Source organism: Bufo gargarizans, chromosome 2 (genome assembly GCF_014858855.1).
Source record: "Bufo gargarizans isolate SCDJY-AF-19 chromosome 2, ASM1485885v1, whole genome shotgun sequence".
NCBI classification, from domain to species: domain Eukaryota; kingdom Metazoa; phylum Chordata; class Amphibia; order Anura; family Bufonidae; genus Bufo; species Bufo gargarizans.
Genome location: NC_058081.1, coordinates 422,942,412 through 422,968,553, shown reverse-complemented (window position 1 = coordinate 422,968,553; position 26,142 = coordinate 422,942,412). Strand labels below are relative to the sequence as shown.

At 44.5% G+C, this 26,142-nt stretch overlaps 1 protein-coding gene across 8 annotated transcripts in view; it reads left to right on the top strand.

Moving 5' to 3' along the window:
* FBXW11 (F-box and WD repeat domain containing 11) overlaps window positions 1-26,142 on the top strand; it is a 510,738-nt gene that overhangs the window by 204,350 nt on the left and 280,246 nt on the right. For all 8 annotated transcript variants that reach the window (XM_044280893.1, XM_044280896.1, XM_044280900.1 and 5 more), the window contains 2 exons: window positions 14,062-14,248; window positions 14,331-14,421. In XM_044280893.1, coding sequence (XP_044136828.1) covers window positions 14,062-14,248; window positions 14,331-14,421 — 278 coding nt within the window. The remainder of the gene's footprint in view (window positions 1-14,061; window positions 14,249-14,330; window positions 14,422-26,142) is intronic.

The window sequence follows — 26,142 nt, the reverse complement described above, 5'->3', positions numbered from 1 at the left end:
CTACGTAAAAATGGAGAAGCCAAGCTTGAATAGAGGTGGGAGGTTAGACATCTATTGTCTGCCACATACAATGCTGTCTTGACACCTTTTTCTGGGAAGTCTTTATCACCTACTGACTCCAATTAGGATAATGAATCAACACCTTTGACCCCAATCCTGGGTATAATTACCAGATGTGGATTCAGTTACATATTTATTCCCAGAATTTTTGTACAATCTCTCAGAATTGAGAAAGCTCATTGGAAGAACGAGTGAAACGTTTTCAAGAAATCTACAGTACGTCCAGTTGCCTTGAATTATTCTTTACAGATATGTTTACTTGAAAAGGAACTCGATAAAAAAATTGGAAACGATTTGGTCCTCGTGGATTTAACATTATGATCTGTCTTAGAGTAGGGTTGTGGGATTTGAATGGAGTGCTAGGGGTGAAAGATGTATGCGTATGAGAGTGACTAGATATGGGATAGTGGACGATGACTGTTTGTGCCAAAACATTATGTGGATATAGCCTGGAATACAGAAGCTCTTCGATGTCATCTACCCTGTCTCAGAAGAATAGACTGTGATGTCTTCAGATGGACTTGCAAATTACAGATCTGGACCATACCTAACGTCTTCTAAGTGATTGTGCTTTGGGGAGGGGGGGGGGCAGAGGTAGGGTTGGGTGGGATGGGGGGGGGGCAGAGGTAGGGTTGGGTGGGATGGGGGGGGGGTTGTTACTGTACTTGTAAAACAAATTTACTTGAAAAAGCAATGATAAAAATTATCTGATTAAAAATAAAATAGACATTGCCTTGCAAAGTATTCACACCCCTTCACTTTTTTTTTTGTTACATTACAGCCTTAAGTTCAATGTTTTGTTATTTTATGTGATGGATCAGAACACAATAGTCTAAGTTGGTGAAGTGAAATGAGGAGAAAAATATATAAATAAAACTTGTTTAGAAATAGAAAACAGAAAATTGGCATGTGCGTATGTATACACCCCCTTTTTTTAGGAAGCCCATAAAAAGCTCTGGTACACCCAATTACCTTCAGAAGTCACATAATTAGTGAAATTATGATTTCCAACTGTGTGCAATCTGTCACATGATTTGTCGTTACAAATGCACACCTTTTTTTGAAAGACCCCAGAGGCTGCAACACCTAAGCAAGAGGCATCACTAACCAAACACTGCCATGAAGACCAAGGAACTCCCCAAACAAGTAAAGGACAATGTTGTTGAAAAGTACAAGGGTTAGGTTATAAAAAAATATCCAAATCTTTGATGATCCCCAGGAGAACCATTAAATCTATCATAACATAATGGAAAGAACATGGCACAACAGCAAACCTGCCAAGAGACGGCCACCCACCAAAACTTGCAGACTAGGCAAGGAGGGCATTAATCAGAGAAGCAGCACAAAGACCTAAGGTAACCTTGGATGAGCTGCAGAGTTTCACAGCAGAGACTGGAGTATCTGTACATAGGACGACTATAAGCCGTACGCTCCATAGAGTTGGGCTTTATGGCAGAGTGGCCAGAAGAAAGCTGCTACTTTAACCTAAAAACCAAAAGGCACATTGTGAGTTTGCGAAAAGGCATGTGGGAGACTCCCAAAATGTATGGAGGAAGGTGCTCTGGTCTGATGAGACTAAAATTGAACTTTTCGGCCATCAAAGAAAACGCTATGTTGGTGCAAACCCAACACATCACATCACCCAAAGAACACCGTCCCCCACAGTGAAACATGGTGGTGGCATCATGCTGTGGGTATGTTTTTCAGCACCCGGGACTGGGAAACTGGTCAGAGATGAGGAAAAGATGGATGGTGCTAAATACAGGGATATTCTTGAACAAGACCTGTACCATTCTGTGCGTGATTTGAAGCTAGGACGGAGTTTCACCTTCCAGCAGGACAATGACCTCCAAACACACTGCTAAAGCAACACTTGAGTGGTTTAAGAGGAAACATGTAAATGTGTTGAAATGGCCTAGACAAAGCACAGATCTGAATCCAACAGAAATATCTGTGGTCAGACTTAGATTGCTGTTCACAAGCACAAACCATCCAACTTGAAGGAGCTGGAGCAGTTTTGCGAGGAGGAATTGGCAAAAATCCCAGTGGTAAGATGTGGCAAGCTCATGGAGACTTATCCAAAGCGACTTGGAGCTGTGATTGCCTCAAAGGGTGGCTCTACAAAGTATTGACTTTAGTGCGGTGAATAGTTATGCACATTGACTTTTTCCATTATTTTGTTCTATTTGTTTGCTTCACAATAATACAAAAAAAAAACATCTTTAAGTTTGTGGGCATGTTCTGTAAATTAAATGTTGCAAATCCTCAAACAATCCATGTTAATTCCAGGTTGTGAGGCACTGAAATACGAAAAATGTCAAGTGGGGGTGAATACTTTTGCAAGGCACTGTTGTAATACCGCCTAAAATAGTTATTACTTTACATTCCCCATTTGTCTACTTCACGTTTGGATAATTTTTTTTTTTTTTGGGGGGGATATGTTAGAATGCTTAGAAGTTTAGAAGCAAATCTTCACATTTTTAAGAAAATTTCCAAAACCCAATTTTTTAAGGACCCGTTCAGTTATAAAGTCACTTTGTAGGGATTACATATAAGAAACATCCCATAAATCACCCTATTTTAGAGACTACAACCCTCAAGCTATTCAAAACTGATTTTACAAACTTGGTTAACCCTTTAGGTGTCCCACAAGAATGAAAGGAAAATAGAAATGACATTTCAAAATTAAACTTTTTTTTTTTTTAGCAGATTTTCCATTTTAATCCATTTTTCTGCAACACATCAATGGTTAACAGTCAAAAACTGATGTATGGGCGCATAGCAGGCTTCAGAGTGGAAGGAGCACCATATGTCTTTTGGAGAGCTGATTTAGCTGGAATGGTAATTGGGAACTATGTTGCACATGAAGACAGCCTGAGGTGGCCCTACAGTGAAAACCCCCCAAAAGTGACCCCATTTTGGAACCTACACCCCTCAAGGTATCTTTCAAGGTGTGAAGTGAGCACTTTGACCTCAAAGGTGTTTCCTAGAATTAGGGAACTAGGCAGTGAAAATAAAAAATTGCAATTTTTTTTTCAAGAAAAAGTTGCTATACACCCACATTTTCACTTTCCAAAAGGTAACAGGACAAAATGCACTGCACATTTTGTTCCCCATTCCCTAACTACGGCAACACCCCATATGTGCTCAAAAACTGATATATGGGTGCACAGCAGGCTGCAGAGTGGAAGGAGCACCATATAGCTTTTGGAGAGCGGATTTACCTAGAATGGTAATTGGGAGCTACAGACGTGGACAAAATTGTTGGTACCCTTTGGTCAATGAAAGAAAAAGTCACAATGGTCACAGAAATAACTTTAATCTGACAAAAGTAATAATAAATTAAAATTCTATAAATGTTAACCAATGAAAGTCAGACATTGTTTTTCAACCATGCTTCAACAGAATTATGTAAAAAAATAAACTCATGAAACAGGCATGGACAAAAATGATGGTACCCCTAACTTAATATTTTGTTGCGCAACCTTTTGAGGCAATCACTGCAATCAAACGCTTCCTGTAACTGTCAATGAGACATCTGCACCTCTCAGCAGGTATTTTGGCCCACTCCTCATGAGCAAACTGCTCCAGTTGTGTCCGGTTTGAAGGGTGCCTTTTCCAGACTGCATGTTTCAGCTCCTTCCAAAGATGCTCAATAGGATTGAGGTCAGGGCTCATAGAAGGCCACTTTAGAATAGTCCAATTTTTTCCTCTTAGCCATTCTTGGGTGTTTTTAGCGGTGTGTTTTGGGTCATTGTCCTGTTGCAAGACCCATGACCTGCGACTGAGACCAAGCTTTCTGACACTGGCTAGTACATTTCTCTCTAGAATTCCTTGATAGTCTTGAGATTTCATTGTACCCTGCACAGATTCAAGACACCCTGTGCCAGACGCAGCAAAGCAGCCCCAGAACATAACAGAGCCTCCTCCATGTTTCACAGTAGGGACAGTGTTCTTTTCTTGATATGCTTCATTTTTTCGTCTGTGAACATACAGCTGATGTGCCTTGGCAAAAACTTCGATTTTTGTCTCATCTGTCCACAGGACATTCTCCCAGAAGCTTTGTGGCTTGTCAACATGTAGTTTGGCATATTCCAGTCTTGCTTTTTTATGATTCGTTTTCAACAATGGTGTCCTCCTTGGTCGTCTCCCATGTAGTCCACTTTGGCTCAAACAACGACGGATGGTGCGATCTGACACTGATGTTCCTTGAGCATGAAGTTCACCTTGAATCTCTTTAGAAGTCTTTCTAGGCTCTTTTGTTACCATTCGGATTATCCGTCTCTTAGATTTGTCATCAATTTTCCTCCTGCGGCCACGTCCAGGGAGGTTGGCTACAGTCCCATGGATCTTAAACTTATGAATAATATGTGCAACTGTACTCACAGGAACATCTAGTTGCTTGGAGATGGTCTTATAGCCTTTACCTTTAACATGCTTGTCTATAATTTTCTTTCTGATCTCTTGAGACAGCTCTTTCCTTTGCTTCCTCTGGTCCATGTCGAGTGTGGTACACACCATATCACCAAACAACACAGTGATTACCTGGAGCCATATATATAGGCCCAATGGCTGATTACAAGGTTGTAGACACCTGTGATGCTAATTAGTGGACACACCTTGAATTAACATGTCCCTTTGGTCACATTATGTTCTGTGTTTTCTAGGGGTACCATCATTTTTGTCCATGCCTGTTTCATGAGTTTATTTTTTTACATAATTCTGTTGAAGCATGGTTGAAAAACAATGTCTGACTTTCATTGGTTAACATTTATAGAATTTTAATTTATTATTACTTTTGTCAGATTAAAGTTATTTCTGTGACCATTGTGACTTTTTCTTTCATTGACCAAAGGGTACCAACAATTTTGTCCACGTCTGTATGTCGCATATGAAGACACGCTGAAGTGGCCCTTCAGCGGAAGCCCCCTAAAAATTCCACCCATTAAAATGTTCATACAGGGGTGCACTTTCCAAAATGGGGTAAAGGGTACTTTTCAGCAAACAGGTGTCTCAAACAAGGCTGGATTTAAAAGCACATGACTGTGAAAATGAAAAATTACTAGCAGACCACAATTTTTCTTATTCACAAGGGGTTAAATGAGAAAATGCACTCCACGTTTTGTTCCCCATTTTCTCCCATTCAGGAAACACCCCATATGTGCTTGCAGCTTGCTGTATGGGCGCACAGCAGGGGAACAGCAAAATATGGATTTTGCTGGCATGCCTGAATTGTCAGACGTTTATTTTAGGTGCCATGTCGCATAAAAAAAAATTCCTGAGGTCCCCAGAAATAAAATAAAAACCAAGAAGTGATCCATTTTTGGAAAGTGCACCGCCCTACAAACATTTTAAGGGGTGAAAAGAGCATTTTTGACCTAACAAATGTTTCACAGAAGTGAATATGTAGTCAATGGTGAAAAGTGGATATATAAACTATGCAGACTAAATCAGATATAAGGTGGTAAAACTGCAGGGTACTTAATGGATAAAAGTAAATTAATACTCCGTGGATGAGTGGTAGATTCTGAAACAATTCTGCATGCACAGACCAGGTTTTTCAGGGCAGGTTTCACAGTGGCAAATCGTCTTTCTTTATCCCCCTTTTGGAACACACACTGCATCTTTTTTGGGTCCTTCCCTTCCTTGCTGTCTGGGAGACTTGACCTGGAAAATGTTGCCCTGGTATAACATGGGCAGTGTGACTTGCAGAAGTACTGGGACCCTCTCCAGCCTGGCCTTAAAGAAATATGGCCTTGATAACCACCTCTTGGAACTGATACAAAGTTCCTGTGTGGCCTGCAGATTGAAATGGCACATGTACATTGTACATTGCTGTCTGTACCAGGTGCACGGACAGCTTTTTGTACCACACTTTAGTTTTCCGTGTTGCACTCCAGGGCTTTAGAACTTGATCTGAAACATCAACCCCTCCTATGTGCCTATTGTAGTAGGCAAACTGGTTTGTGGGTAGGGGTTGTGGTACGTCGTACAGGAGCAGTGGAGCTGGTGTTAATGTGAATTGTGGTCAGTAAAAGGACATCCCTCTGTCCTTGTACTTAACCGCTAGCATCTTCTCATGGAGGAGAGCCCTGCTTTCACCCATTCTCAGTAGTTGCCCTACCAGGGATCTAGGGGGGGCCTCTCCTGATTTTTGTGCATTGTGCTGCAAGCCACAGTACCGCTTGCAGTTAGGGACATGAATATGGGGATGCTAGTATAATAGTTATCCACATAGAGGTGGTAACCCTTATCCAGCAGTGGGTGCAGTTAACCCCATACTATCTTCCCACTAAGTCATAGGATGGGGGGGCCTTCTGGGGGTTCTATCCGGGAATATTTTTCTTTATAAATGCGGAACTTGTGGGTGTACCCGGAGCTACTCTCGCAAAGTTTGTAAACCTTAATGCCATTCCTTGCCCTTTTTCTAGTCATGTACTGGCGGAATCTAACCCTCCCTTTGAAAAGTAATAGTTTCTCATCTACACAGACATTTTTATCAGGGGTGTACACCTCAGCAAACCTGTTGTTAAAGTGGTCAAGTACAGGCCTAACCTTGAACAGGCGGTCAAATGTTGGGTTGTTATGGCGTGGTCACTCTGCATTGTCGTTGTAGTGTAGGAATTTCTGATTTGACTCAATCGCTTCTGGGTCATGGTGTTACTGTAAATTGGAGTCTGGTAGAAAATGTCCGAATAAAGTTCTGAGTTACTTTGGCTTTATATTTTGGGTCATTGGTCTACGTTTCATAATACAGATGGACAATCAGCCTGGCTGCATTTAGATAGCTTTGAGCACACCATATGTCTCTGAGAACCCCAGAATTCATCCAGCTGCTACTGTCCTGTGTCGCATAATCAAGAAACACTAGGGACCCAGTACCACTGGCAGCCATGCATCCACACGGCCTACGCTGTGTTTTATAGATGATGTGGTATGCTTTGGATCATGAACTGTACCATGCCTTTGCCATACTTTTTTCTTTCCAACATTCTGGAAAAGGTTGATGTTCGTTTCTGTCCAAACAATGTTCTTCCAGAAGTGTGCATTTTTTTTTTTTTAAGATGTTTTTTTTTTTTTTTTTTTTACCAAAGTCCAATCTAGCCGCCTTATTCAGCCGCCTTATTCTTGAGGCTTATGAGTGGCTTGCACCGTGCAGTGAACCCTCTGTTTACTTGAATGCAATATTTTCTTTATGGTAGATTTGGATATTAATACACCTATATCCTGTAGAGTGGTGTTGGCTGTTGTGACAGGGTTTTCTCTTTACCATGGTAATTATTCTGCGATCATCCATCACTGTTGTCTTCCGTGCGTGTCGAGGTCTTTTTGCATTGTTGAGTTCACCAGTGCTTGCTTTCTTTCTCAGCATGTACCAAACTGTATATTTTGCCACTCATAATAGTGTATCAATTTCTTGGATATTTTTCGAAATTATGTTTAATCGACCCAAATCTGCTGGAAATTGAGGTGTGATCTAGTTTCTCAGGCTGATAATTCCTCCATGTTGTATATGTGGTCAACCTTCTGCAGCCAATGTGACAAGAGTGGGGGAAGTTGGATGATTCCAGTGTTGTGGAATTACAGATTTGGCTGCTGATGCCAGATGAAGTACTAGTTTCCGTTTACTGTGGGGGATATTTTGTAATCTGATGTTCAGTAATACTGACATGGGGGTAATGGAGTTATGTAGGAAGCAGATTTGTTTAACCAACCCCATAACTTCCAACCAGAAATTCTGCAGAACCCCATAACTTCTGACCAGAAAGGCTGCAGAACTGAACAAAACTACCACATATGGAAATAGGTGCCTTGTGACTGGGTTAATTTCTAGCAAATGTCAGATCAAAGGCATTTCATTTGCTTGATACATACCGGGTGACGTACCATCTTGTGAGCAGTTTGACAGAATTTTCCTGTAATCGTGTGCATCTAGAAATGCCATGTGAAAATCGGTACAGATGCTTGACATCTAATTCTGTCCACTTTGTGTCAACGTTCCTGCTCCACTCCTGAATAAACCCTCTGTTGACGGGGTACTTCAGCTGTCCATGTACCCCTGAAGCCAGAAATCTGGCGAAACATGTCGGGGGACAGTTTTAGATTTTAAATTGCTCTGCACCTCTTCACTGATTACCAGCACCCAGTGGCCAGTGGCCAGCTGTGCTTGGCTAAGTTACATAATTCACATAGTTGGGCATTCACTGCTGGGCACCGACCCTTAGGTAGCGGTTCCTATCGCCATCACTTCCAGCTTGTGATCAATTGGTATGCGCAACACGCAATTTGTACAGGGGGCTGAATCTATATCCCCACACCTCCCAATAAGGTTGCTATGACAACCATTTTCAGCTGGTGGTGATTTACGGACGGTGCTACGGCAGTGTGCGAACCCCCTCCCCTGTGGACAGTAGGAGCTTCATGCTGACAAAGATACAGGGTGAGAGAGAGTGCACATCTCTCTTCCCTCCATTCTGTCCAGATTACACTCTCATCAGTGTTGAGGTGCACTGTATTTTTTATTTTTCATTCTTTGGTGTTCAAGTTCAATTAAATAGTGCATGTGCACTCAGCTAGTATATCACATTTTAGAATTATTTTAATAAAAGTGAAGTATTAATTTATATCTGGGTCAAGATAGGTTCCATTGCCTTGTTAGGCATTTGTAAATAAAATACTTCAGCTGTTAGAGATGTTTTTACTGTATGTCTGGGATAGCAAATGTTTTGGGGGATGTTTGGGCCTCCAGTGGGGTCTACAGCAAATCAGAATGACAGTAGTATTGGTAAAATCAAGTTCCGTTTTCTTTTGTTGTTTATTTTTTTGGCTGGAATTGCCACATTGAGTACTTAAGGTTCATTAAAAGAAAACCAACTTGATTATGGCATCCAATAGTGCATATCACAATTTTTTTTTGTATCAAGTTAGGGGCTTATGCACACAACCATATTTTGTATCCAGGGCCGTCTTTACCAAGGGGCAAAAGGGGCAGCTGCCCCGGGCCCAGTTGCTCCTGGGGGGCCCAAGGCAGCTGCCTCTTGAGCCCTGCTAGCTACTGCCCCGGGTGTCAAGATGTCTGTGTACGTTAACGTTGTGATCTAGGACCTTAATGACATCATCACCATGTGACCAGTAACCTAGCAATTACTGGTCACATGGCTATAAGGTCATCACAGGTCCTATCAGGAGTGTTGCAGAAGTTAACTGTGGAGCTTTTTTGTGTCAAGATTACATCAGAAAAAGGTGACAGGGGCTGTTATGTTAATATACTTTAAACTGCTGTATATTGTGTGGGGGGCTGTATATTGTGTGGGGGCTTTATATTGTGTGGGGGCTGTATACTGTGTGTGGGGCCTGTATACTGTGTGGGGGCTGTATACTGTGTGGGGGCTGTACTGGTATACTGTAGGGGGCCTATATAGTGTGGGGGGCTGTATATTGTGGAGTGCTATACTGCTGTACTGTATAGTGTGGGGGGCTGTATCGTGTATAGTTTGGGGTGTTGTATACTGTGGGGTGCTGTATACTGTGGGCTGCTATACTGCTTTACTATATACTGTGGGGTACTGTATAGTGTGGGGTGCTATACTGCATACTGTGTGGTACTGTATAGTGTGGGGTGCTATACTGCATACTGTGGGGTGCTGGGGTGCACTGTAACACTAGGGTGAGCCGAGCTCTGGTCTCCTTCCTGCAGAGCGGTGCCCACTTCCAGCCTGAGCCCAGCTGCCCAGAGCACTGATCCTGAGCCGCTGGAGTCTTCAGAACTGGAAGTATTTACAGTCATTCACTGGACAGATGTGTGGATTTTTTGTGTGTGTGTTGTGCTGGAGGGCGTGATTGCCTGCTAAGGTGTGGGAAGGCGGGATCCAGGGGGCCCAAGTAAATTTTTGCCCAGGGTCCAATCAATATTAAAGACGGCCCTGTTTGTATCCATGCCAGATCCGCATTTTTTGTGAATTGCACATGGGCCCATTCATTTCTAAAGATCAGCAAAAAAAAGGATGTCATCAGTTTGCTGTCCGCATTTGTGTCCGTTCTGCATTAAAGATAGAACATGTCCTATTCTTGGCCACAAAATACTGTCTACAGAACCACTGAAGTGAATAGGTCAGCAAAAAAAAAAAAGGTGCAACATGGACATCTATTTTTTTTTCGGCCTTCAAAACGAATATGGTCATGTGTAGGATGCCTAATATTGTATCCAACAGGAAAAAGAAAACTCCAAATGAAATGAAAAACCAAGGAAAAGTAGTTCTGATTTCTATTGGCTCCATATTATCGCTTTGTACAATTGATAGGTTGTTTTGAGCATAGTGTGCATTAGGGCTGCACGATATAGCGAAAAAATTATCGAATTGCCAAATGAGATGTCGATTTGTCCGACCCGAAAATGCTGCGATTATATATGAAGTGGCCCTGTGCACATAACTGGCTTTTGTGTGTAAAGTGTTTTACTACTGTCTGAAACAAGCTCTCTCCTATTGATAAAATGGCCAGCCTCTGTACTCACTTTCACTATGAATGCACTGCAGTGAGTGGGCCGGTGTTCTGCCACTTTTCTATACCCGGACAAAAGTCTATACCCGGAAGTGATGTAGCTGCACCTGAAGTCACGTGGACGCGTTGCAATCAGCTGGAGGAGGGGGAGGTGTGCGCGGCACAAGCGCATTCGGCTAAAGTATGTTAATCTGGCAGAACGCCCCTGCATTTTCCCAGCCCTCCATTTCTTTACTATCCATCTCTTTCTTTCGCTATGAATGCACGGTAGCGAGCGAGCGGTTCGGCCGGCGCGTGACTGACGTCACTTAGTCACGCTCCTGCTTCCTGAATTAAGTGGGAGGAGCGTGACTAAGTGACGTCAGTCACGCGCCGACCCGCTCTCTACCATGCATTCATAGTGAAAGTGAGTACAGAGGCTGGCCATTTTACCAATAGGAGAGAGATTGTTTCAGACTAGTAAAATACTTTACACACAAAGCCAGTTATGTGCGCAGTTTAGGACACATAAGGGGACACATAAGGCCATGAGGGGGACCAGCATAATATGCTATATCTGTCTTATGCTGGCCCCCCTCATGGCCCTATGTGTCATAGCACACATCCCTTTATAACAGTGCCATCCACAGATCCACCCCGTAACAGTGCCATGCACAGATCCACCCCGTAACAGTGCCATGCACAGATCCACCCCGTAACAGTGCCATCCACAGATCCACCCCGTAACAGTGCCATGCACAGATCCACCCCGTAACAGTGCCATGCACAGATCCACCCCGTAACAGTGCCATGCACAGATCCACCCCGTAACAGTGCCATGCACAGATCCACCCCGTAACAGTGCCATGCACAGATCCACCCCGTAACAGTGCCATGCACAGATCCACCCCGTAACAGTGCCATGCACAGATCCACCCCGTAACAGTGCCATGCACAGATCCACCCCGTAACAGTGCCATGCACAGATCCACCCCGTAACAGTGCCATGCACAGATCCACCCCGTAACAGTGCCATGCACAGATCCACCCCGTAACAGTGCCATGCACAGATCCACCCCGTAACAGTGCCATGCACAGATCCACCCCGTAACAGTGCCATGCACAGATCCACCCCGTAACAGTGCCATGCACAGATCCACCCCGTAACAGTGCCATGCACAGATCCACCCCGTAACAGTGCCATGCACAGATCCACCCCGTAACAGTGCCATGCACAGATCCACCCCGTAACAGTGCCATGCACAGATCCACCCCGTAACAGTGCCATGCACAGATCCACCCCGTAACAGTGCCATGCACAGATCCACCCCGTAACAGTGCCATGCACAGTTCCAATCCGTTACAGTCCCATGCACAGATCCACCCCGTAACAGGGCCATGCTCAGATCCACCCCGTAACAGGGCCCTGCACAGATCCACCCCGTAACAGGGCCCTGCACAGATCCACCCCGTAACAGGGCCCTGCACAGATCCACCCCGTAACAGGGCCCTGCACAGATCCACCCCATAACAGGGCCCTGCACAGATCCACCCCGTAACAGGGCCCTGCACAGATCCACCCCGTAACAGGGCCCTGCACAGATCCACCCCTTTAACAGGGCCCTGCACAGATCCACCCCTTTAACAGGGCCCTGCACAGATCCACCCCTTTAACAGGGCCCTGCACAGATCCACCCCGTAACAGGGCCCTGCACAGATCCACCCCGTAACAGGGCCCTGCACAGATCCACCCCGTAACAGGGCCCTGCACAGATCCACCCCGTAACAGGGCCCTGCACAGATCCACCCCGTAACAGGGCCCTGCACAGATCCACCCCGTAACAGGGCCCTGCACAGATCCACCCCGTAACAGGGCCCTGCACAGATCCACCCCGTAACAGGGCCCTGCACAGATCCACCCCGTAACAGGGCCCTGCACAGATCCACCCCGTAGCAGTGCATCACCCACAGATCCACCCCGTAGCAGTGCACCACCCACTGATCCACCCCGTAGCAGTGCACCACCCACTGGTCCACCCCGTAGCAGTGCACCACCCACTGGTCCCCCCCGTAGCAGTGCACCAACCACTGGTCCCCTCCGTAGCAGTGCACCAACCACTGGTCCCCTCCGTAGCAGTGCACCACCCACTGATCCCCCCCGTAGCAGTGCACCACCCACTGATCCCCCACTGGTCCCCCCCCCCCCCGTAGCAGTGCATCCCCCACTGGTCCCCCCCTCCCCCCCCCCCGTAGCAGTGCATCACCCACTGGTACCCCCCCCCCCCCCCCCGTAGCAGTGCACCACCCACTGATCCCCCCCGTAGCAGTGCACCACCCACTGATCCCCCCCGTAGCAGTGCACAACCCACTGGTTTCCCCCCCCCCCCCCGTAGCAGTGCATCCCCCACTGGTCCCCCCCCCCCCCGTAGCAGTGCATCACCCACTGGTACACCCCCCCCGTAGCAGTGCACCACCCACTGGTCCCCCCCGTAGCAGTGCACCACCCACTGGTCCCCCCCGTAGCAGTGCGCCACCCACTGGTCCCCCCCGTAGCAGTGCGCCACCCACTGATCCCCCCCCCGTAGCAGTGCGCCACCCACTGATCCCCCCCGTAGCAGTGCACCACCCACTGATCCCCCCCCGTAGCAGTGCATCACCCACTGGTCCCCCGTCCCCCCCGTAGCAGTGCATCCCCCACTGGTCTCTCCCCCCCCCCTCGTAGCAGTGCATCACCCACTGGTCTCCCCCCCCTAGCAGTGCATCACCCATTGGTCCCGTCCCCCCCGTCCCCCCCCGTAGCAGTGCACCACCCACTGATCCCCCCGGTAGCAGTGCAACACCCACTGATCCCCCCCCCCGTAGCAGTGCACCACCCACTGATCCACCACGTAGCAGTGCACCACCCACTGATCCCCCCGTAGCAGTGCACCACCCACTGATCCCCCCCCCCCCCCCCCCCCCCCCCGTAGCAGTGCATCCCCCACTGGTCCCCCCCCCCCCTCCCGTAGCAGTGCATCACCCACTGATTCCCCCCCCCCCTCCCGTAGCAGTGCATCACCCACTGATTCCCCTCCCCCGTAGCAGTGCATCACCCACTGATTCCCCCCTGTAGCAGTGCATCACCCACTGATCCCCCCCCCCCCCCCCCCGTAGCAGTGCATCACCCACTGATCCCCCATAACTGTCATACCCAGCCACGTCAGCGGCTCATATGGGAAAATCCAAGCAAATAGACCTCTCACACAATTCCCTTTAAAATATCGCATAGCATATAGTTATCGCAATTTTTAGGGCCCTAATCACAATCGCACAAAATTCCCATATCGTGCAGCCCTAGTGTGCATCATACAGCAATTGGATATTTGTAGTTATCTGGAACTTGCCAGTAGTGTCAAATGAAGTTCAGATTATTTGATATACCGTATATTTTTTGTTCAGTTTGATATATCATTCATTGCATAGTAAATTGTACCTAAAATGTAAGCTGGTTTGACATTTCTTGATGACTCTCCTCATTTGTAGAACAGGGATTGGAGCATATTGCAGAAAATATACTGTCCTACTTGGATGCTCGATCGCTCTGTGCAGCAGAACTTGTATGTAAAGAATGGCAAAGAGTGATTTCAGAAGGCATGCTGTGGAAAAAACTTATTGAGAGAATGGTCCGTACAGATTTGTTGTGGAAGGGTCTATCAGAAAGGAGAGGATGGTAAGTGTTGACTCATATGCCGTTCAATTTAGTAATGTTCCCAAAACTTTAGTATTGGTTGTAACTGACTTTTGCTTTCCAGGGATCAATATCTCTTTAAGAACAGACCTACTGATGGACCACCCAACTCATTTTACAGATCACTTTATCCCAAAATTATTGAAGATATTGAGGTAAATGTTTGTGGTGGTGTTTTTATGCCTTTACAAGAGATGGCCATAGTTTCCAATACTTTCAATTGGTTGTCCTATGGAGAAAACTCTACTTAAAGGGAACCTGTCACCAGTTTCATGGTGTCCTAACTAAGGGCAACATAAATAAGTGACTGATTCGCTTCGCAAAATGCTGTGTCACTTTCTTTAATTGACCCAGTCAATCTGCCAACATCTTGTATTGAAAAGCTCCAGCTGATAATGATGAGTCATGAATATTCATGAGCTCCTGACTCTCCCAGCCTACCGGCTGCAGATTGACAGTTTGTTTCCATAGGAATCAGCAGCAGGTGGGCAGGGGAGTGGCTATAGCTCTGAATTAAATATACGCTGGACTCAATGACATCACGCCGGACTCGAATCAGCTCATTAGCATGCGGCATCTTTGTGTGTATATTATGAGGTAACCATCTGTCACACCAGTAAGTGAATACATCTAAGGCACTTTTTAGTAGTTAATTATTGTATATAATTAGTTAGATTATAATCAAATATCCACATGACAGGTTCCCTTTAAAGGGAACCTGCCATGTGGCTATTTGATTATAATCTAACTAATTATATACAATAAAAAAACACAATAACACAAAAAGGTATCGCTGTGTCCGGAACAACAAGCTCTCTAAAAATATCACATGACATAACCCCTCAGGGCTATAAAAATAAAAAAATAAACTTTTTCTTTTGTCACCGAACATCACATAAAGTGCAACGCCAAGTGATAAAAAAAGGCGTATGCCCCCAAAATAGTACTAATCAAACTACTCCTGTAAAAAATTAGTCCCAAAGGGCTGTTTCACACGAGCTAGATGCCGTGCATGAATGAGAGCCAAAACCTGCTGCAGACAGAGGAAGCACGGAGCATTAACATGATTGATAATGCCCTGTGCCTCTCTGTGACCTTTTTACTACAAAATCACAGGGAGATGAAGTTAGCACTGTGATTTTGTAGTAAATAGATCACAGAGAAGCATGGAGCATTATCAATCATGTTAATGCTCCGTGCTTCTTCTGTCCGCAGCGGATCTTGGCTCTTATTCACGCCGCAGATATCACGCACGGCATCCGCTTGTGTGAAACAGCCCTAACTAAGTCAATCGGTCAAAAAATAAAAAAGCTATGGCTCTGACTATGGAGACACTAAAACATATAGCATTTTTGAAACAAAAAAAATGTATTGTGTAAAACTTAAATATAAAGTATACATATTAGGTATTGCTGTGTCCGTAACAATCTGCTCTATAAAAATGTTCCATGACCTAACATCTCAGGTGAACGCTGTAAAAATAAATAAAAACTGTGCTAAAAAAATCAAATTTTTTTGTCACCTTGCCCCATAAAGTGTAATAATGAATGATTAAAAAATATGTACCCAAAAATGGTACCAATAAAAAACGGCAACTCATCCTGCAAAAAAAAAAAAAAAAATGGCCCTGCACAAGACTATTAGCAGAAAAATAAAAAAAATATGGCGTTCAGAAAATGGAGACGCAAAAATCTTTTTTTAAAAAAAATAATGCTTTATTTAAAACTCAAACAAACAAATAAAGTCGACATATTTTATATAATTTTGTCCATAAGAACCTGCTCTATAAAAATAGCACATGATCTACCCTGTCAGATGAATGTTGTAAAAAATTAACTGTGCCAAAACAGCCATTTTTTTTTGTTACCTTGCCTCACAAAAAATGTATTATAGAGCAATTAAAAAATCATATGTACCCCAAAATAATGCCAATAAAACTGGCACCTTATCCCCTATTTTCCAAAATGGGGTCACTTTTTGGGAGTTTCCACTATGTGCATCAGGGGGTCTTCAAATGGGACATGGCTAATAAACCAGTTCAGCAAAATCTGCCTTCCAAAAAACATACGGCACTTTTTTTCTTCTGCGCTCTGCCGTGTGCCTTAACATCAGTTTACGACTACATGTGGGGTTTTGTTGGGCTTTTAACCTTCGATGTGTTAAAGAAAAAAAATGGATTAAAATGGAAAGTCTGCCCAAAAATTTAAATTTTGAAATGTCATCTCCATTTTCCATTAATTCTTGTGGAACACCTAAAGCGTTATTCACAGCATGAAATTATATAATTTGTAGGAAATATGCCTGTATATCACTGAATAATTAATCCTACTAAAACTTAACTTTTATATCGATATATTTTAAAATAAGTCCCACAATGAGAATTTAGATAACTACATATAAACGATAAATTTGTGTATTATGAGCAGACCTAGAGTATGTACCGTATTTTTCGCCGTATAAGACGCACCTGCGTATAAGACACACCTAGGTTTTTGGGGAGGAAAATAAGAAAAAAAATATTTTTAACCAAAAGGTGTGCTGTGGGTTTGGAACTAGGTGGTCTGTGGATGGCACTATTACTGGGGATCTGTGGATGACGGACACTGTTATGGGGGGATCTGTGGATGACGGACACTGTTATGGGGGGATCTGTAGATGACGGACACTGTTATGGGGGGGATCTGTGGATGACTGACACTGTTATGGGGGGATCTGTGGATGACGGACACTTATGGGGGGATCTGTGGATGACGGACACTGTTATGGGGGGAACTGTGGATGACGGACACTGTTAGGGGGGAACTGTGGATGACAGACACTGTTATGGGGGGATCTGTGGCTTTCACTGTTACAGGGGGATCTGTGGCTGGCACTGTTACAGGGGGGGATCTGTGGATGGCACTGTTATACATGTGTCATCCACAGACCCTCCCAGCCCATAACTGTGCCATCCACAGATCCCCCGCCGCTCCTGTATACTAATATAATATGTCTTATTCAATTAATAGTTATTAAATATGCCTCTTTATTCCTAAAAGTACCTTAAATCCGAAGCGCTTCAGTACAATGCCGGCAGGCCGGGCAGCCGGCGCGGCACGTCACTCACTGACGTCACTTGCCTGCGCCGCCTGCTTCATTCATAAAGTAGGCGGCGCAGGCACGTGACATCAGGGAGTTACGCTGCCGCCCGCCCAGCCTGCATACTACTGAAGCGCTAAGGATTTAAGGGTACTATTAGGCATAAAGGGGCATATTTAATAACCATTCATTGAATATGACATATTTTATTAGTACACCGGAGCGGCGGGGCGGGCCTTTAGTACAGTGACTGCACCGCCCCGCCGCTATTGCCGGCCCCAGCTCCTCCTCCCAGTCCCTCCCCGAGTCCTCGCTCTCTTTACATCGCTGCCAGCGATGTAAAACTGACTGCATTCGCCGTATAAGACGCAGGGGCATTTCTCCCCCATTTTGGGGGAAGAAAAAGTGCGTCTTATACGGCGAAAAATACGGTATATTTTCAATTACTCTTTTGGACTATATAGTCACCTACTCACGGTTTGATGAGAATTAGGAGATGTATCCAAAAAAGAGACAGACGTTAACAAAGTTTGTAAAATCAGTTTTGAGTAACTTGAGCAGTGTAGTTTCTACAATGGGGTCATTTATGGGGATTTTCTACTAAACCCCACAAAGTCACTTCAGACCTGAACTGGTCCTTAAAGGGAACCTATCATCAACTTTTTGCAGCCCATACTGACAGCAGAATAAAGTAGAGACAGGTGAGTTGATTTCAGAGGTCTGTCATTTAAAAGTAAGTGGTTGTTGAGAACCGACAACACAATCATTACCGACTGGGCCTGGAAAAACTGTGCTCTCCCTGCCCACCTGCTGATGACTGACAGTTTTCTACTTAGTTTTCTCTCTTTCTCTTTAGGAGAGATCTGCCAATCCTCATCAGCAGATGGGCGGGAGAGCAGGAGATTATGAATAACCATGACTCTTCTCAAGTAGATTTTTTCATGGCCTGTGCTGCAATGATTATGATGCTGGTTCTCAGCAACCACTTACTTTTAGCTGACTGAAATCAGCGTTTTTATGTCACCATTTTATGCTGCCCATCCATCCGGTTATGACACAGAACACTAACTGGTAATATTAGTATAATATTTATTGCATTAAAACATAAAAATAGCCGGGGGTTGACAAACATCAATAACAAAACTGCTATATAAATGATATGCAAAAAAATAATTATGCAAAGTATATAAAAAAAATGTTGTAACCAATCTGTAGGTATTGAATAGATGCATCTAATAATTCGGTAGCTAAATATTCCTACTTTCAACGGTCTTGGATATTAATAGTGGATTATGGCCAATAATTTGTTTTCTTATATATCCGGCTTAGGTGCACTTGTTGTGTGCGGGGTTCCCCTTTATGTCAACAGTGTTTACAACGACTTGTTAGTATATACGTTCCGGTACAGATGATGCCATACAAATAAGGATAATGCTCTCACTTGTTAGGTGTGTAATCGTAGCTATAACATAACAATCTGCTACTACACAGTTGCTGATTAAGGCTGTATTACTCACCGTTTGGAACGATGGTGTCCGGGGTTTTCATGCCTACCGTGGCGTCCCACATGTTGCGGCACAAACATGTGGAGAATGCCAAGAGTGTGCAAAGCTGTAATCAAAGCAAAAGGTGGCTACTTTGAAGAACCTAGAATATGACATATTTTCAGTTGTTTCACACTTTTTTGTTATCTATATAATTCCACATGTGTTAATTCATAGTTTTGATGCCTTCAGTGTAACTCTACAATTTTCATAGTCATGAAATAAAGAAAACTCTTTGAATGAGAAGGTGTGTCCAAACGTCTGAACTGTATATCAACTCAAATTTACCACTGTCATGAAGTACAATGTGTCACGAGAAAGCAGTCGAAGAATGGCTTGGATAAATAAGTGTTCCAAAGTTATTACCACATAAAGTGACACGTGTCAGATTTGCAAAATTAGGCTCTGTCAGGAAGGGGATAAAGGGATGTAAAGGGGTTAAGTGCACGGCCATACTAGCATCAGAGATCTGGCTGCACGCCAGCACTGCTACATTGTACATTAGGGAATTATGTTCTGTAGTAGCTGTAGCTCCTGTTGAAAACACTCATTACAGAGCTGTTGAAACGTGTAGATTGTGATAGCTTCCTTTGACTAAAGGTGTTCTAGCCAGGAGCAATTCTCACTTTTCCATATGTACTGACTGTGTTTCCAACACATCAGTCAGTTACATTGTTTGAGCCTAGCAGTAATGATAAATTGTATCCATTCACATTGGTGGCGAACCTATGGCAGAGGCGGCACTGAACGCCCTCTCTGTGGGCACCTGCACCCTGTAAAAAGTCTGTGGTGTATTAATATGCCTTAGACTTTTCCTGCCATTCATCAGCATAGGATGCTTTATGAACAGCACAGGCAGCGCATTGAAAAAAACCTTCAATTGCTTTTCAATAGCTTTTTTTTTCTCTCAAGATAACGCAACGACTTTGGCTACTTTCGCACTCGTGTTTGGTGCAGATTCATGTTTAGATAATACAAACATCTGCATCAGAACGGATCAGTTTGTATCATTTTTAACATGGCCAAGACAGATCCGTCTGGAACACCATTGAAAGTCAATGGAGGACTGATCAGTTTTCTATTGTGCCCGATTGTGTCATAGAAAACTGTTCCGTCCCCATTGACATTGTGTGTCAGAATCCGTTTGGCTTAGTTTCATCAGACGGACACCAAAACGCTGCAAGCAGCGTTTTAGTGTCTGCCTCCAAAGCTGAATGCAGACGGAATGGAGGCAAACTGGTGCATTCTGATCGGATCCTTTTCCATTCAGAATGCATTAGGGCAAAACTGATCCGTTTTGGACCGCTTGTGAGAGCCCTGAACGGATTTTGCAAACGGAAGGCCAAAACGCCTGTGTGAAAGTAGCCTTAAAAAAATTTGAGTTAAGATTTTCTGTGTTAACCCTGCTACATCTGTAAGTGGGTTTTGGGTTCAGTTTGGGCACTCGGTCTCTATATGGTTCACCATCACTGACATAGAACATCACTAAGCTGCTTTCTTTGGGACCTAATGTGGACTGCATATAGGGTGTTTTTCACTAGCACTGGATATAATTATAGTGCAGTGATCCTCAACTATATGCACTCACACTATTGTAGACTAATATGGTGGAGCGTGCCCATTTTGTTCTTTATCAAGAAACAGCCACATGTACCATCTGTCTGTCTAAATGGAATCACTAGAGGGTGTTTGCTCATAGTGTTTAATTATAAAGATTTTTTGTTTTTATTTTTAAACTGTCCTATTCAGGCAGATGACCCAAAATATTTTTTTTAAAGTCTTAAAGAAATGTAGATTTTGTTCTCACCTCATGTGATATGAAGTAATTCTAATAAAAAAATATTTTGTTCTAAAAGTCTTAAAGGCTATGTACACCTTCGGGGCAATTTTTATGACAGCATTTTACTCCATTGGGGCTAAAAATATATTTCTTTTCAATTGGTCTTTATAAAAAATATGGAGCCATTCTGTCACAAAGGGTTAACTGCTTTTCCAGCTGTGTGCATCCTACTTTCAGTTTGTGCCAGCCATTTAATAACTCTTCTCTCTAATTACTAAGAGGTCATAAGCAATTATTTAAGCCACATTCTTATTGGTAAGATGAGTATTGAGCTTTGAGTGTTCATAAGGTCTGAGAGCAGAGTTAAGCAGCTGACAGAGCAGAGAGAAAATTCTGATTCTGTTAGTAAAGCATCTCAGCTCTGTACACAGAAAAGGACTCTCTATTTTTTTTTAATAAAGACCAAATTGAAAAAAAAGTTTTAGCTCATAATGAGTACAATTGTCCCTACAGGTGAGCATAGTCTTGAAAACATTTGATTTATGTATCATCCTACTCATCCTCAGAATAAATTTAGATTTTTACTGCACCTCGAAAACTCTAAATGCAAAACATTAAAATCAGTTGCAGTATTTTTTTTTTGTGCCATTGGGGTATTCAGGCAAGTCCATGATTATAGCTTTGTCAATAGGAGGTGAATGCTAAACATGTTGACCATACTAGTATTGTTAGTGCTTTTCACATTCACTGCAGCTCCATAAATAAATAACTTAATGATAATTATTTTGATTATGATAATTATGGCCTATCCTCAGGATAAACCAAGAGAACTTTGGGTTGTGTTACACCAACAGATTATCTGACCAAGTTCTGTCCAATCAGACCAAGAGTTGGTGTAACAAAAGTTCTGTCATCTGACCAATCATTGTTCAGAAAATCAGACAATCTATTGGTGTAAAACCGCCCTTAGAAAAGCACATCCAAAGTCACAGGTGCACATCTATAAAGCTGACATACAGACTGTGACGCGATGTCACGTTCCCGTCCGGATCTTATTCATAAAATGACTGTCAGTTTAGAAAAAATGAACCACTTCTAATCAGGGAACAGGACGTCCATATATGGCCGTTCCTGTAGCCTTTTGGAGACCACAGACTCTAATCACCCCCTGCTGAGATCACCTCACACCTCGGACAGCTTCTAAGGACAAACTTCAGCCCATGTGTCTCCTGCCCACATTGAAACTATGAAAGTTAAACACATGCTAGTTGGCCCTTCCTTGCTGCCTGGTCAATTTACACATCAGAAGCAAAGACAGCTGAGAGGGGGAAACGCTTGAGAGACATGTGAACCATGCTCTGAGAACCCTAAAAAACACATTTGGGCTGTATGGAATTATGACACAAAAATGTAGGTACCCTTAAAATGCACCTCTCACACAGAGGAACCAGGAGAGTCCAAACTTGGCAGCTCTGGGGTCTTCCCAGACTGGGTAATGGGTTACTAGTCACCTGGAGGGGAGAGAGGTGTGGTGTCACCCATGGAATCAGCCATAAATTCCTGGGGGACCCAGCACAAGTGCCCGTTTTTTCATATTTTTTACGCTGGTAAAGTTATGGGCCATTTTTGTAAAATTAGGGAAGCCTGGCCTGCATCAGGGAGGGGCGAACAAGCCCTCCCAAACCCTCCTTTAGGAATACCCACCGTGCAGCCCTTGGCCAGCGATTGGCTGGGCCAACCCCCCTTACCCTCCCACTGAATGGGGCATAAAGGTCTGTGCGCAATGGGAGAGGAGAGCTTTTTGCCCTGTGGTCACATCGCAGATAGGCTGTCCGTTGGAACGTAAGTTAGTGCCTGGATTTTGCATAATCCAAGATAGTAATTTCTCTTTTTATCCCGGTTTATTTTACACATGCTTCCCAGCTTGCTATTGTAATCTTTTTCTGTAGATTTTTGTATGCATTGTTTGTTTCACTTCTGTGTTACTTAAAGTATAACTGCCGTATTTTAATTTTTTGGGGAGTATTGGATTGTGGTGATTAATATCTCCTTGGTGGCCCCATTTCAACTTTTCGCTGTGTATTCAATTGCCCCTTAATTCCACAGTTTTGTTCCCTGTATTGCCTACTTTTACCTGTGCTTAAAATAGGGTTGCTAGGCATGGTCCGTCTATCTGTTGAAGGACGGAGGACGTAGAGGCACGCTGGATGCAAGGTCAGATTACTGACAGCCAGCGACTGTAAGTAAATGATTACAGCCAGGTCCTCCCCAGCAGCTGATAACAGTGCCTGGGCTGTGTGCACTTCTCCCTGTCCCTGCGCTTGGCAGATACTCCCTCACTCAGCAGAGCTGGAGAAGTAGAGTTGAATCAGCGCACACCAGGGAAGGGAGATCTGCCATCTGCTCAGTGCATAAATGAAAGCAAAATGTGGTAAGATGACCTGCAGGAGATTAACCCTTTAGGGGGGAAGGGCTCTGGTTACTGACACTTTTGGGGGGCTATTGTTACTGGCTAGTGAGGGCAGACGGGATTAGCCTCAGGTTGAGGGCAGTGGCGGCTATCTTAACTGAATAGTGAAGTTGCAGTTTTATGCAGACTGGTTGCTAAGGGCTGAATCTTATTAAATATGGGGTAAGTCAGTCTAATAGTAACTGATTCTGGAATATCATGTTATTAGTAACTACATATATGAAAATTGAAATTAGGGTCTGTGTGACAGTTATCCTTTAAAGTAAAAGATATTTTCATATCTTTTTAAATTGTCTCTCTTATCGCTTTAAGCCCCACTGCAACAAAGTACTCGTACGCCTTGAAGAGACCTACCTGTTTTATAGTAGACTGATACTAGAGACATAAGTGATGACTCGATAGGTGTTAGCTTGTAGCGTGGTAGTGGGGCTGATCTGTGAGTGGTCCGAACCCCTAGCCCTACAATTATTTAAACGGGGGTGGTCGTGACACAGACAGCAAACAAAATATGACTATCAGATATGTGTAGGGCACATCTACCTAAGTCAAGGTGGCTAACGCGTCTCCCTCTTCTGAGCATAACTTAAGTGTACACTGTTCATGGTGGTGTAGGAACAAGCGCTGAGCAGATTGACAGCGAGTGCTTAATGTAAATTGAGTCTACCCTCCAAACACAATTTAAACTAGCACATCCAAAGTCACAAGTGCACCCTTTTACCCTTCCTTTAAATTGTACAGGATTTGTGGAAATCAATGTTGAGGAAACGGGTTGTTGTGGAAATCACTGTTAAGGAAACTGGGTGCTGTGGAGGTCACTGATAAAAGGGCGGGCTCTGTGGAGTTAATTGTTGAGGCGGCAGGGGACTGTGGAGGTCTCTGTCAAGGCGGCAGGGGACTGTGGAGGTCACTGTCAAGGCGGCAGGGGACTGTGGAGGTCACTGTCAAGGCGGCAGGGGACTGTGGAGGTCACTGTCAAGGCGGCAGGGGACTGTGGAGGTCACTGTCAAGGCGGCAGGGGACTGTGGAGGTCACTGTCAAGGCGGCAGGGGACTGTGGAGGTCACTGTCAAGGCGGCAGGGGACTGTGGAGGTCACTGTCAAGGCGGCAGGGGACTGTGGAGGTCACTGTCAAGGCGGCAGGGGACTGTGGAGGTCACTGTCAAGGCGGCAGGGGACTGTGGAGGTCACTGTCAAGGCGGCAGGGGACTGTGGAGGTCACTGTCAAGGCGGCAGGGGACTGTGGAGGTCACTGTCAAGGCGGCAGGGGACTGTGGAGGTCACTGTCAAGGCGGCAGGGGACTGTGGAGGTCACTGTCAAGGCGGCAGGGGACTGTGGAGGTCACTGTCAAGGCGGCAGGGGACTGTGGAGGTCACTGTCAAGGCGGCAGGGGACTGTGGAGGTCACTGTCAAGGCGGCAGGGGACTGTGGAGGTCACTGTCAAGGCGGCAGGGGACTGTGGAGGTCACTGTCAAGGCGGCAGGGGACTGTGGAGGTCACTGTCAAGGCGGCAGGGGACTGTGGAGGTCACGGTCAAGGCGGCAGGGGACTGTGGAGGTCACGGTCAAGGCGGCAGGGGACTGTGGAGGTCACGGTCAAGGCGGCAGGGGACTGTGGAGGTCACGGTCAAGGCGGCAGGGGACTGTGGAGGTCACGGTCAAGGCGGTGTGGCATTGTGAGGGGTTCTCTGTTTTGCGGGATACTGTCAATATCTTTTTACGACACACAATCAAATGAAATAGTGGAAATGTACCCGTGCGAAGTCGGGTCGCCCTGATAGTGTGTGTGTATATAATATAATATATTATATATTTATATATATATATATATATACATACACACACACACACACACAGTACAGACCAAAAGTTTGGACACACCTTCTCATTCAAAGAGTTTTCTTTATTTTCATGACTATGAAAATTGTAGATTCACACTGAAGGCATCAAAACTATGATTTAACACATGTGGAATTATCTACTTATCAAAAAAGTATGAAACAACTGAAAATGTCATATTCTAGGTTCTTCAAAGTAGACACCTTTTGCTTTGATTACCGCTTTGATGAGCTTCAAGACGTAGTCACCTGAAATGGTCTTCCAACAGTCTTGAAGGAGTTCCCAGAGCTGCTTAGCACTTGTTGGCCCTTTTGTATAAACTCTGCGGTCCAGCTCACCCCAAACCATCTCAATTGGGTTCAGGTCCGGTGACTGTGGAGGCCAGGTCATCTGGCGCAGCACTCCATCACTCTCCTTCATGGTCAAATAGCCCTTACACAGCCTGGAGGTGTGTTTGGGGTCATTGTCCTGTTGGAAAAAAAAATGATGGTCCAACTAAATGCAGATCGGATGGAATAGCATGCCGCTGCAAGATGCTGTGGTAGCCATGCTGGTTCAATATGCCTTCAATTTTTAATAAATCCCAAACAGTGTCACCAGCAAAGCACTATCACACCTCCTCCTCCTCCATGCTTCACGGTGGGAACCAGGCATGTAGAGTCCATCCGTTCACCTTTTCTGTGTCGCACAAAGACACGGTGGTTGGAACCAAAGATCTCAAATTTGGACTCATCAGACCAAAGCACAGATTTCCACTGGTCTAATGTCCATCCCTTGTGTTCTTTAGCCCAAACAAGTCTCTTCTGCTTGTTGCCTGTCCTTAGCAGTGGTTTCCTAGCAGATATTCTACCATGGAGGCCTTATTCACAAAGTCTCCTCTTAACAGTTGTTCTAGAGATGTGTCTGCTGCTAGAACTCTGTGTGGCATTGACCTGGTCTCTAATCTGAGCTGCTGTTAACCTACGATTTCTGAGGCTGGTGACTCGGATGAACTTATCCTCCGCAGCAGAGGTGACTCTTGGTCTTCCTTTCCTGGGGCGGTTCTCATGTGAACCAGTTTTTTTTGTAGCGCTTGATGGTTTTTGTGACTGCACTTGGGGACACTTTCAAAGTTTTCCCAATTTTTCGGACTGACTGACCTTCATTTCTTAAAGTAATGATGGCCACTC